The sequence below is a fragment of the Rhinoderma darwinii genome, chromosome 4 (genome assembly GCF_050947455.1).
Source record: "Rhinoderma darwinii isolate aRhiDar2 chromosome 4, aRhiDar2.hap1, whole genome shotgun sequence".
In the NCBI taxonomy this organism is placed as follows: Eukaryota; Metazoa; Chordata; class Amphibia; order Anura; family Rhinodermatidae; genus Rhinoderma; species Rhinoderma darwinii.
This window is the reverse complement of record NC_134690.1, coordinates 390,257,877-390,271,673: the sequence shown is the minus strand read 5'-3', so window position 1 is coordinate 390,271,673 and position 13,797 is coordinate 390,257,877. Positions and strand designations below refer to the sequence as shown.

Genomic DNA, 13,797 nt, shown 5'->3' with positions numbered 1-13,797 from the left:
GCCGACTAAAATTAAATCTAACTGCCACCTAAAGTCTATAATAATCCGTCCAACCAAGGCCCGTACACTCCAAGGAAGATATCTTTAGACTAGGACAGGACTTAAAGAATCCCAGGCAGCCAATGCGTCTAAAAAAAATTGCAGCTGGCGTGTAACTTTTTGGGTTGTTTTCAGTTAATGTCTATGCAAAAAGAAAAAAAACATAAATCTAACTGGCTCCCAAAATTTTACACTATTTTGTCACCCCTGAACTAGGAGCTCTGTTAGATACGCTAATAACAGTGGGCCCCAACTGAATCGCCCCCCGAATGTGATGTTGAGGAGTTGGTGACTAGAGCGGCATGCTATATATTGATCTCTTACGCCCCCTAGGGGAGTAAATTGCACACTCTCTTGTTTAAGGCCCTTTTACAAAGAGCAATTATTGGGCAAACGAGCGTTCATGCGAACCTCGTTCCCGATGCTTGCCCTGTGTAAATAGGGAAACAAACAACCGATGAACGCACAAACGCTCGTTCATCGGCTGATCGCACAAACGCTCGTTCATCGGCTGCTCGCACGAACGCTCGTTCATCGGCTGATCGCACAAACGCTCGTTCATCGGCTAATCGCATTGTTTATACAGCATAACATATTATCGTTGTCGGTGTGTAAACAGGGAGACGCGCTGACGAAATCATAGAAATGTATGATAACGAGCGATCGTAGTAATGATCGCTCCTCCCTAAACATAGCTCCTTGTGAAAGGAGCAAACGAGCGTCGATCAACGAGCTGGCTAGTTGATCGGTGCTCGTTTACACAGCCAATGTCGGGCTGTGTAAGAGGACCCTTACTTGGTATTACAGTAAGATAATTTTACATACATTTGTTTGGTCATTTTCTTTTGCAGGGTTTTTCCCAGCCACTATATCTATTACATGTGCCATAAATGTCTGATTAGTGGGGTTCCAACCGATCCCAAGAACGAAGGTGCCCAGCGATACAGAAATAGCCAGATATGTCTATGATGGTAAAGCCCCTTTAAGAGCATCTCTCCCGAGATCTTTAAGAATGGAATAAACTCCTACACGTTATAATAAGGGAGTCGGAGTTCTTGGACGTTTTATTTTGAGATCTTGTAAATGAACAATAGGTTGAAAATCATTTCACGTTGCCTTTCCACCACAGCCAGATTAAGACACAGGGCATTATAATCGGTTTCCTCCCTCCGCATTCTGACCTGTAAAAATAGACCGGACAATGGCGATCAAGTTCCGCTGGGCGGGTCGGGAGTCTCAAATAGCACAAAAACACAAACCGCTATTTGTTTCCAGTTTTGGTTTATTTTCAGACCTGCTGTGACCTTTCTGGTCAGAGCTTTGTATTTTTTATTTCTAAAATGAGTCGTGATGAATATGACCTGGTGGAGATTATACTGATTATATTAAAGGGGTTGTCCAGGATTAAAAACACGACTGCTTTTTTTCATAAACAGCGCCACACGTGTCCATGGGTTGTGCCTAGTATTGCAGCTCAGCCCCATTATAGTGAATGAAACTGCAATACCATGCCCGTCCTGTGGATAGGTGTGGCACTCTTTTTGGATGAAAGCCACCTTCGTTTTTTTTTTCATTTTTTTAATCCCGGACAAAGTTTCGTCACATTTGACAGCATACAGTGCTATTCTTGCCGTGAAAATGTCGAACTCCATGACAGAACCCTGATGGACCCCATTTTAAGTTAAAGTGGTCTGTCGATACTGTTGGTATTCGTACTATGACAGCTCCAGCACTGCGTCGTGGCTTCTGTTTTAAACGGAAGCTACAACGCAGATGTGAAGAGCGCTTATAGTGGCAGAATTTCACTCTTTGTTGCTTTCTTTCTAGGTTCTCCACTCTGATCAGTGAGTTTTATATACTTTTCTATGTTGTTTTGATGATCCAAAATATATCTGATAATCTGGCATCGATCAGTTTCCATTGATGCCAGATTAAAGGAATTTTACTATATTTTATTTTTTTGCAAATTAAGACCAATAACTCTCCCCAGTGTGAACTTTCCTCCACGCTCCAGCGTTTGATGTATCTTGTTTAGTGATGTCATAATCCGTTCTCATGCCCCGGGCCTCAACTAATATATCGTCTCGGCAAGGGAGTATCATCGTTTCAGGGGATGCAGCGTTCACAGCCGACGGATCCCATCTCTATAGCAACGGACTCATTTACAGCAAAATATCAGAAAAAGGCTTAAAAGGCTTTAAAATATTAGACACGAGGCTCATCAACGATCGTCATCCGTCCAAAAAAAAGAAAAAAGTAGTAACGGCTGATTGCCAGGGGTCAGAAAACCCGCTTCGATCAGCTTGGTGAGACAACCCCCTTTAAAGAAACAATGACAATCTAGGATGGAGGGTTATGGATTTTATATGGAGTTGCCCTTTAAGAATAATTACCCCCATCCTTGCTTTATGGCACCAACATGATCGGAACCTGGGGCAATTAATGCTGATCTTGCTGCTCTCCGTACATGGTATTTGTGAATTCTGTCATCTTATTAAAGGAAATGTACAGTATCCTCCCCTGTAATGTCCCGCTAGAGTGTGATGTATTGCAGCTCGTAATTGGCAGATCTGTTTTACATTATGTTGCTGCAAATACTGAAGTCGGATTTTGGGATGGGAAACAGTTTGCAGCGAGTAGCATTTACGTCCCACACACAATGTAATTTCATTAACAGAAGTGCGCCTACTCACCCCGGCCGATCAGCTGCTGCGCGCCTGGCCTGGATTCAAGAAAAACTGCATGAAATGACCCCGGTACTATTATAGGCAACACCATTACAATCTTGAGCACATTACTTATTCCAATTGATCCCCCACCCCCAAAAAAGATAAGTGTATATGTGTGTGTGTGTGTGTATGTATATATATATATATTGCGCTCCTGGGTCATGGTAACACAAGCGCCACCAAACCTTCATACGAGGTTACATAATAAATATTAAACTTGTAATAAATACCAAATATTGTAATAAATATTAAAACCATTAAATAATATACCAATAATTCATGACCTTGTCCACCCATAAACTGGGCGACTAAACCCCCACTAGCAAGATACCGCGACAATACAAGGGAGGGGGGGGGCGATGATGTTCCTCTTCTTCATCCAATTCGGACGGGCAGCAGACCACTCAAAAACCTGCGAATATATATTCAAATTTCCCGCCATTTTTCCAAAGGGAACCAATGAAAACACCGGATTTTCCCGCCACATAAGGAATTTTCCAGAACCTGTGCGTGCCAAGTGGAGGGGGCGGGGGCTCGCACCGCCGACCTGAACTTGACCTTATACAGGTAAGTTAAAATTTGGTGAAAATTGCAGAAAAAATACACTAGGCTTGCTCCGGCAAACCCCGAGCGTCTGGAGATCCTTTGGGCATATGGCAGCCCCTTGGGCACCCGGCAATCTCTCGGTCGTTTGGCAACCACAGTTGTGCCACCATAAGCACACTATGACTGCACCGTGTGAGTACACCCGAAGGCCAGGATCACACACACAAAAGATTCATCCATACTTTCTTTATACCTTTCCTTCCTTTTGGATCCTCTTCTGGCTTTGGCTGAAAGTCAAAAACTGCATCAAAATTGTGTGTGTGATCCTGGCCTAAAAGTAAAGCGGATCTGTGAGCTCTCCTGACATGTCTTTTCTTAGAGCTCTGCATTGTGATGTTCATCTTTTGTTCCTCCTGGAAAAATTGGGTGTTACCATTCCCCATATCAATCTATTTATATATTTCAAGGAGGAATAATAGAGGAACGACACAAGACAGAGTTCTAAGAAAAGATGCTCCAAAATCGTTAAGTAGACCGGACCGGTCCTCTTTAATAGGAAGCTATAATGATTGTCACCTCGCTTTCCTAAATCAGACATAACGAACAACCTGATGAACAGAATATGAAATATTTTTTTGTTTTGTTTTATGGGATTTTTCTTTTTCGAGGGCAATTCTCAGGAATGCAGTTTTATTTAACGGAGAAGCAAAAACCCTGTGCTTGAGAGAACACTTTAGACAGAACATTTGACAGGTGGCATTCTCAGGCGTGCTGCTGGCAGAGGCAATGATGCCAGAGAAGACGCTGCCAAAGCTGCTATCCTGACAACATAAACTTTTATATTACGGAGAGTAAAAAGCTTCTACGCCGTGTACAAGTATTATCTGGTCATCCGTAGACCGCAGCACTGGGTTTTCTCTAAGGAAGAAGTGCTACAGGGGAAGGTATCCAAGACGTTATGTACAAGTGTGGACCCTGTAACATATATTGTTCTCCGTCTCGTCACTGGAGACTTGGCTTCGTATGCTAAAGTACACTAAATATAGAAAATCTAAACAAAAAGAAGAAAAATCGAAAAACAAATAAATTCCAGCAATTCCTGCCTTAATCTCTTTCTCTCCTTTTTAATGTTATCCTGTGTCATGGCAACCAAGACTGTGAGAAATAAACAAGGAATTTTTCTATGTGTCCCAGGAGTTTAATTCCCCCCCCCCCCTTTTGTTTTTTAACAAGACTCAGATCAGACCTTCCCCTGGCTGTGAGGCAACTGGCTGTAGCAGGAGCCCTCCCCCACTGCACCCTGCCCCTTTTTGGATGCCCCGCCCTGCTACTGCAGAATTCTAGTTTATGTACAAATACCTCCCAACCGTCCGGTTCTTTGTCTGATTGTCCAACAAAATGGACCTTCAATTGAGCTGGGTGTATTCAAATGTGCCCCAATGTGGGTGTTTCTGGGATGCTTTGTTGACGGATCTGAGGCGAGGTTTGAGTAACGTTCATTATAGACCTGAAGACCTGCTGCTTATTTCTTCTTCATTTGTGTATTCGCTAATTAAAGGGGTTGTCCATGTGAGGGTCATAGAAGAAGGTCCCCCTCTATTAGTTAGAGCAGAGGACCACTATAAAGGGTGGCTCCCGATCTGGGGGACTTTTTCAGACAATCCTTATAACAGTTGATAATGGCTTGTTTTTTCACCATGTTTTGGGGGCCTTTCGATTGTTGGGGGAAACGAGGATTGGATATGTTGGATTTCTTTGCCAGGAGATAAGCCGTGACCAGATATAACTGGCAGTAGTTTGTCTCCCTCATATTGAGAAATAAACATGCGAGGGCCAACAGCTATGTTCGACTCTGTTCACACTTTCATCATGATTTCCTTTTATAACGGAAACCACGACGCTTTGCCGGACCGGTCATGTGATAGATACCAACAGTGCCTGACGGACCTTATTGACTTGTAATTAACTCTGTTCTGGTGTCTGACAACTTCAGGAGAAAAATGGCGCTGCATTCAACTCTATATTTCCTGTCAAATCTGCAACGAAACCTCCGTGAACAGTGCTTTATGTGTATGACCAGTCTTGCAGGCTGCATTTACATATACAGATTTCTGACCAATTTGTAACCAATCAGATCAGTATCAATCTAAATTGCTGTGTGTAATGGGTCTATTGATCTGATTGAAATCTCTTACTATCCAGATAATTTCTGACCTCCCCTAGGGTCCTCTTACACGGCCCAAAGTCGGCTGCGTAAACAAGCGCTGATCAATGAGACCGCTTGTTGATCGGCGCTCGTTTGCTCCTTTCACAAGGGGACGAGCGCTCATTACTGCGATTGCTCGTCCCCATACATTATCGTCGTGTCGGCAGCGTGTCTTCCGGTTTACACTGGGAGATGTGCCGACTGCCGATTCTGTGAACGCTCATTTGCCTGATCATTGGCCCGTATGAAAGGGCTTTAAGGCCCTGTTTACACTGGCCAATGATCAGACAAACGAGAGTTCGTATTTCTCAATTCTTGTAAACAGGGCAACGATCAGCCGACAAACGCTCGTTCATCGGCTGATCGGGTCTTTTATGTGCCAAAAAATAATTGCTAATAGGCAGCGCATCTCTGTATAAACAGGGAGACGTGCTCCTGACATGATGCAAATGCATGGGGACTAATGATTTTGTCCCCATACATTAATGATCGTGGCGCCATGTGAATTTAGCTAACGAGCGGTGATCGACGTGCTCTATCGACGCTCGTTTTTTCCGGCTGCTATCGAGCCGTGTATAATCAATCTTACACTGCCCTGTGATCGTACGAACACTCATTGCCCTCTGTAAATAGGGCAGCGATCAATCGGCAAACTGACAAACGCTAGTTTGTCGGCTGATCGGATCTTTTATGACCCAAGTAAAAGGGCCTTTATCGGACAGAAAAATGGTCGCTTGTTGGCAGTACATCTCGTGTAAACAGGGGATGTGCTGCCGATGAGCTTCAAATACATGGGGGCGAGCGATCATTGATCAGTCTAAATGGAGCAAACAAACGATGATCGACCTGCTGTATTGGGGATCTGCGCTCATTTACCGGGCATCATATATCGCCGTGTAAAATGGCCTTTAAAAGTTTTTGTCTGACGATCCCCAATATCATTAGGATGGTAAACGTGGATCTGAATGCCAACTCCACTGCAGGAAATAATAAGGTTGGAATATACATTTTTCTTGTTGAATTTGATTCTAGCCGAACCACTATCTGGAAGTGTAAATGCTCAATAGATATAAGTACTGGTCTGAAATCTGGATGGTAACCAAAATGGCGGCCATTACGGCTCCTTTGTCACCCAGCTTTCCTAGACCCCTGAATGGCATATCCACCAGTGATATGGGAGCTACAAAACTAGCGACCTCCTGCCGTCTGGGAAACGGTAAAGATGTATATTGAGCTACTTTTTTTTTCTTTTTTTCCTTCTAGACTCATTATTTCGGACTCTGGTTTGTTGGAAAGTCTCAACAAGCGCGGTGGGTGGAGCTGGAGAAATCGCTGAAGAAGCAGCTGGACAAGCTCTCCATTGAGCCTTTACTGTACTTTGGTGTAATGTTCTACATGCCCAGCGTGTCCTGTCTGAACCAGAGCATCACCAGGTGTGTGCGCATCTACGTCACATTCACATTCATTTAAAGGGCCAAGCGCCTATTTAATACATGTGCCATGTGTAGTGTATATTGTCTACTAGACGGAGGGATTTACGCTGCTGTAATTTACCATTGATATTAATTTGGTAGAATAAGGTCGGGGATTACTATGAAACAGCCATGAAATGTCGCGGGATTATACGTTGTTTATTTATACTTGTGACTTGTTTCTCGTCATCTGATATTTGTTATGTTCCACATAGTGAAGGTATGTGAATGACTTGGGGCATGCGAGGACACCATTCGTAAATCAGCTTCACATTTTTGTTTTGATGTTATGGTATAAACCTTAGTCATCGTGTAATAAAAAGTTAGGAGACTTTCTAACATACTCTGTATTTCAATTCCTCAGTTTTCAAGATTTATGCTTGCAGTCAGTGAATGGGAATTTTCTTGTTAACATTCCGAGGCTGAGAACTTGTCCACATCTAATACTTCTCACAGCTGAGCGTTTGCTACAACAGAATGCACAACAGAATGCACACTTTAGTTGGCCGTTTTACGGCCACTAATGACTGTTCCGTGAAACACGGGCCGCACAGGGATGGCTTCTGCATGCAGACCATTTCACGGACCAAATCCATGAAAAGGCCGAGACTGTTACGTCAAAAACGGGCAGGAGTAGGACCTGTCTTATTTTTGACGGAACGACTGCACGGTTCAGTTAAAACAACGGAAGTGTGCATGAAATGAAGGTGTCAGGGTGCTATCAGTTAAACAAAGGATAGCGCCCTGATGAGAGAAACTGAAGTGGACAAGGCTACATTCACAAGACTGAAAAAAAAATGGGCGTTAAAAACTGGTCAGTTTTTCGTGGCCATTTTGCATGTGTCTGCAAATTTTCATCCGTTTCCAGTCCGTCTGTCCGTTCTTAATGGCCGCTCGTCATCTGTTTACATGGCTGTTAAAAAAAGCAAAAACTGATGGATTTAATTTGTTGGTTTTATTGTCCAAACCCCAACGCCACAGTTCCCATGTAGATAGTACTGCAATGACCCTGTAGATAGTGCCGCAGTGCCCACTGCAGATAGTGCCCACATAGTGCCGCAGTGCCCACATAGTGCCGCAGTGCCCACTGCAGATAGTGCCCACATAGTGCCACAGTTCCCACTGCAGATAGTGCCAGTTCCCACTGCAGATAGTGCCCACATAGTGCCATAGTTCCCACTGCAGATAGTGCCCACATAGTGCCACAGTTCCCACTGCAGATAGTGCCCACATAGTGCCACAGTTCCCACTGCAGATAGTGCCCACATAGTGCCACAGTTCCCACTGCAGATAGTGCCCACATAGTGCCACAGTGCCCCCATATAAAGTGTCAGTGCCCACATAGTGCCACAGTGCCCATGTAATTAGCACAACAGTGTCCCCTGTAGATAGTGTCACACCCCCACATAGTGCCACAGTGACTCCAGGGGCTTCTCCAGCAGCGGAATCCCCTGACCAGAGCGTCAGCCAGGGATTCCGCTCCTACAGGAAGCTTCAGCGGTGCTATCTACAGGGGGGGGGGGGACTTCAAAATTGAAAGCCCGATATCACTGTCCATATATGGACGGTAATGTCAAGGGCTTCCCCGGGCTCAGTGCTCTAAGTAGCACTGTGCGCGAGGAATCCATGGCCAGGATTAGTTTTTACCGGCCATTACAAGGATTGATTCCTAAAAAAGTCTGGTAAAAACGGATCCATTGAGTTTTATGGGAGCCGTGGGACCGTCAAAACGGCCAAAAATAGGACATGTCCTATTTTTTGACTGGCAGTTTTCACGGGCCGTTAAAAAAATGGCCGTGCGAATACACCCATAGGACTCTATTGTTCTGAAAACGGGCGTTACAAAAACGGCCGTCGCACTTCTGTGTTTCGCTGTCGTGTGAATGTAGCCTAAATGGGGGAGGGACATATTTGTGTTGCTTATGCATATAGATGGCAAAGGATTTGCTAAACTGCATGCAATTGTGAGAAGCATAGGCCATCAATGTGTACTCCCAGAAAATTACTTTAAATTACGACTAAAGGCACTTTTACGCCGGCCGACACTCGGCCGATGCAGCGGGCGCCGATCAATGAGACATCGTTGATCGGCGCTCGTTTTCTCCTGACACACGGAGCCATGTATGGGGACCAGGGTTTGTTGCTCCGATCGCTCGTCCCCATACATTATTATCATGTCCGGAGCGCGTTTACACAGGATTTGCTACCGACAACCATAATATTTCACTTTTTAAAAACGATACGATCAGCAGATGAACGAACGTTTGCTTGTTCGTCAACTGATCGCTGCCCTGTTTACACAGGACAATTATCAGCAAGAGCCTTCTATGAACGCTCGTCTGCCCGATAATCGCTCAGTGTCAAACCCCCTTTAACCTTGATGATATGCGTTGTCTATGTGGCTAACTGTCTATTGTTCTCTGTTATCAGTTTTCTCATGCTGACTGGTTCCTAAAAAGGATTATGGTCAAGATATAAGAAGCTCATCCTATAACCCTCATTACATCTTATACCTGATCTAATGGGAGAGGACAGACCAGATTTCTATTGCTACTTTGTAACAAGGACGCTCGGGCCCCATCCTACACGGGGCTCCTGCAGCCTTGACCTTGATGGATTCTTCTGTAGACCTTGAGATGTTTTTTTGCGATTTTGTTCTTAGTATGATGTTTTTGTCTTCCTTTAAGCAGCCCTGGTTTTCTCAGAAAGTTCTCTGATTGAAAACGCCAACAGACGTAATGTCCGGGAGCGTTCACAAATTCTTGATGACGAGCGTGATGAAGTCTGATACAGCCAGTCCTTGAGTTATTCTTAAAATGACTGTCCATTTTCTTAGATATTTTTGTTTCTTGCAAAGCAATTTTCTAAGATAATTTGTGTTACAATTATTTACCGTTTTCTACATTTCTCTTTGCTTTTAGTGGATTGGAACATGTCTTGCATCCAGAAGCCAAAAACCTGTACAGACCTAATACTTTTTACTGCTGAGAATTTGCTACAACTGTATCCGGTCTAGTAATCCTTTTGTGAGCCAAAAAGCCTGATAAATTTTGCCTACACTGTTACATTGTAGCAAACTATCAGGATAAAGCTTCGTTCACATCTGCGTCAGGGCTCCGTTCATGGGTTCCGTCTGAGCTTTCCATCTGGGGAACCCGAGGACGAAATCCAAAATGAAACAAATGGAAACCTCAGGTTTCCGTTTGTATCACCATTGATTTCAATGGTGGTGGATCCGGTGCAAATGTTTTCTGTTTTTCACCGTTTTGTAAGGGTTCCTTTGTTTTGACAGAATGAATAGCGCAGTTTACTACGGTATTGATTTTGTCAAAACGACGGAACCCTTACACAACCGTGACAAACGGAAACCATTTAGACCGGATCCGACGCCATTGAAATCAATGGTGATGCAAACGGAAACCTATGGTTTGGATTCCGTTCATGGGTTCCCCTGATGGAAAGCTCCGACATGAACGGAGCCCTGACGCAGATGTGAACGACACCTAAGAGAGAAATTTGGGCTGCTGATTGTTTTCGCTCACAAAGGATTATCTAGACTGGATCCAATTGTAGTAAACCCTGAGCTCTGGGAGTATTTGGTCTGTACAGTCTTATGAATAAATGGGGTTGTCTCTTAAAAACAGAGCGGAGAGCCATTATCTGGTAGGCTTGAACCTTCCAGGTAGTTCATGGTCGGCCATTCATTTCAATGACCGCATAATACAACATCCCCCTAAAGAAAAATGTATACTTGATGGCAAACTCCCCCGCCAATATCCGCTGTTAGTTAGGGGTGTGAGAAGCCGGAACCTCAGGGATTAATTGGTGTCACGAAGCCAGAGGAGTGAGTTGTAACTCCCCAATACAGGGATGTGGACTTTGCTGCAGGGGAACCCCAGGTCCCTACCCCCATAATACGGTGAGCAATAGGTCAGGGTAGGCAGCGAAGGTACGTAACGGTTAAAAGCAGCTAAAGGTCAAGGCAGGCACGGATGGTCAGAAACAGGCAAAGGTCGGTGCTCCGGAATACAATCATTAAACTGCGGCGATGATTTTGAACACACAGGAATTCAAGGGACCCAAATTGCTCTGGCAAAATGAGTTGGGAGGGGAGGTCCTTTATAGCCAGGGTGTCTGGGAGAATTTTGATTTTTGGCGAGTGCTGGCCCTTTAAGAATGCAAGGTTCAGCACACGAGAGCCAGGACGCCAGGGACTGGCAATTATAGGGTGGCGGGGAGCAGGGGCCATGATAATCAGCTTATTGCTGAAGCAGCATCAATCGGAAAAGGAGTTTTTTTCATTAGACAACCCTTTCAAGCAAGAATGCTCATTTTCTGACAGCAAGCAGAGAATTTGAATACATTAGAATATATGTTCGCATGTTGCAAAGCGTATTATTAGACAATAATTAAGCTTTGTTTACATACCCTTAGGACCGGCCTATTTTGGATATTTTTTCATCAAGATTCTGAGAGCTATAACTTTATTTTTTCGTTGATGTGACTGTTATGAGGGTTTGTTTTTCTTGCGGGACGAGTCATATTTTTAAATAGAACCATTTTGGGACACCTATAGATTGATTGATTTTTATTAGCTTTTATTTACACCACTTGCAGCATAAAGAACATATTCCCTTTTTTTACATAGGTCGGTAAGATGACGGTGATGCCAAATATGTATCGTGTTTTTTTTTTAGATATTTTACAACTTTTGCACAATAAATACAAATTCAATGGAAAAACAATGGTTTTTATATCGCCGCATTCTAACAGCCATGACTTTAAAAATGTTCCGTTAATGTAGCGGTTTGTGGGCCTGCTTTTTGCGGGACAATTTAATATTTTGAAATAGAACCATTTTGTGTTTGTTTATGGGTATAAATTATTTATTAACTTTTTTTTATCATTTTGTTTTTTGGGGGGGGGAAGTCCACACGCTTTGGAATTGCTGCGTTTTTTCTGGCCGGAATTTCGGACAGAAAAAACGCAGCAGAATATAGTAGCAGCATAGTGGTGCATACTGCTGCGGAAAGTGGCCAGAATTGCTGCGTTTTTCAGAGGAGATGTCACCATTTTCCAGCATGTAGAAAAACGCAGCAAAATACGCCGCATTTTCTTTCGTAAAACGGCAGGAAATGGTGTGTTTTTTCCGCAGCGGAATGTCTGCCTTGGGGTCCACTCACATTGTTCGACGTGGGCCGTATAATCGAGCGCCGATCAACGAGACCGCTTGATCGGCCCTCATTTGTTCCTTTCACAGGGAGCTAGTATGGGGACGAGCGCTCGTTACTCCCATCGCTCGTCCTACGTTTCTATCATGTCGGCAGCGCGTCTTCCTGTTTACACAGGATGTTCTGCCGACCGTGATCATTTCTGCTGCAGAAACGATATGATAAGCCGATGAATGAGCGTTTGCCTGATAATTGACCCGTGTGAAAGGGCATTTAGTATAGCGAAGCATTATTGCCTGCCCGTGTCAGGCAATCGTTTAGGAGATGCCTCTGGTATGGTCTAATAGGCATAAAGACATTACAGACCTGTGGGCCTTTGTTAGACCCCCGACTGTCAGTGAATGAGAATACTCTTTACCTAGTCCTGCTCTCAGCTGGGAAGTAGATACAATGATATCCAATCTAGACAATGGGTGAGCTGAACACTGCGCTGCAGACTGATACATTGTAGCTGCTACTAATGTATTAAGGGTCCCGTTCTGACGTTCCGTCGGAGGTTTCAGAACGGGACCCTGAGCAGACACAAACTGACACCGACGGAAACCAGGGGTTTCCGTTTCCATCACCATTGATTTCAATGGTGACGGAGCCGGTGCCCGTGGTTTCCGTTTGCCTCTTTTGTGCACCGGACCCGTCGTTTTGCCGGAAGCAATAGCGTAGTCCACTACTGAAATCAATGGTGATGGAAACGGAAACCCCTGGTTTCCGTCGGTGTCAGTTTGTGTCTGCTCAGGGTCCTGCTCTGATGGAAACCTCTGACAGAACGTCAAAACGGGACCCCAATGCAGATGTGAACAGAGCCTTCGCTCACAGAGCATTGTCTAGACTAGATGTACTTGTATCCATTTAGCTGAGATCAGGACTAGCTATGTACAGGTTTAGTTCTTTTGGATGTTAACAAGTATGTTCTCATTCACTGACAGCAACCCGATATCTTGAAAATGGTGAGAAATTAAACAATCAAGTATATTAGAAAGTTGTAGAACTTAATCCAGAAAACCTCTTTTATTCATGGTTGTGCTAGTGATCGGACTCCATGTTTAAATATATATATATTAGCATGTTGAGCCTTTTGGGCCCATTGGAATGGGTTACTCGTGTCAATCAACCGCAAACTGCGCAATCCCCATCGGAGCCGTGTGTGACAGAGGAGGGGGGGAGTATTCCTCTTCTTTTTTAGGTTGTGTTGGTGTTTTGCACGCACTAATTCTCCTGGTATTTCGGATTAGCCCTGATTAAATTATAGGTTGCGGTCGGGAATGTATTGTGCTGGTAAACTGGAGTCCTCTCCCTGTAATTTGGAATAATAAATGCAGAAGTTGAAGGCTGAAGAGTAAGATTCAGGTTGCAGCTTGCGGCCTCCCCTGCTGCCGGCGTGCTGCTACTGGCCTCACATTGCAGAGTCCATGTGTAAAGTTTATTTTTAACAAATAGTGTCCTTTTAGGGTGAAAACCCACGATGTTCCTTCCCTGCAAAGGCAAACAGTGAGATTCCAGACTGACGGCTGCAGATATCCAGTGTTTATTCTGTAATGCGAACTGATGGGTTTTAAAAGGGCAGTATCACCGAAAGG

The 13,797-nt window shown here is 44.2% G+C and overlaps 1 protein-coding gene across 2 annotated transcripts in view; it reads left to right on the top strand.

The window, feature by feature from the left end:
- Positions 1-13,797, top strand: part of PTPN14 (protein tyrosine phosphatase non-receptor type 14) — an 87,517-nt gene that overhangs the window by 31,765 nt on the left and 41,955 nt on the right. For both annotated transcript variants that reach the window (XM_075863330.1, XM_075863329.1), the window contains exon 3: positions 6,784-6,953. In XM_075863330.1, coding sequence (XP_075719445.1) covers positions 6,784-6,953 — 170 coding nt within the window. The remainder of the gene's footprint in view (positions 1-6,783; positions 6,954-13,797) is intronic.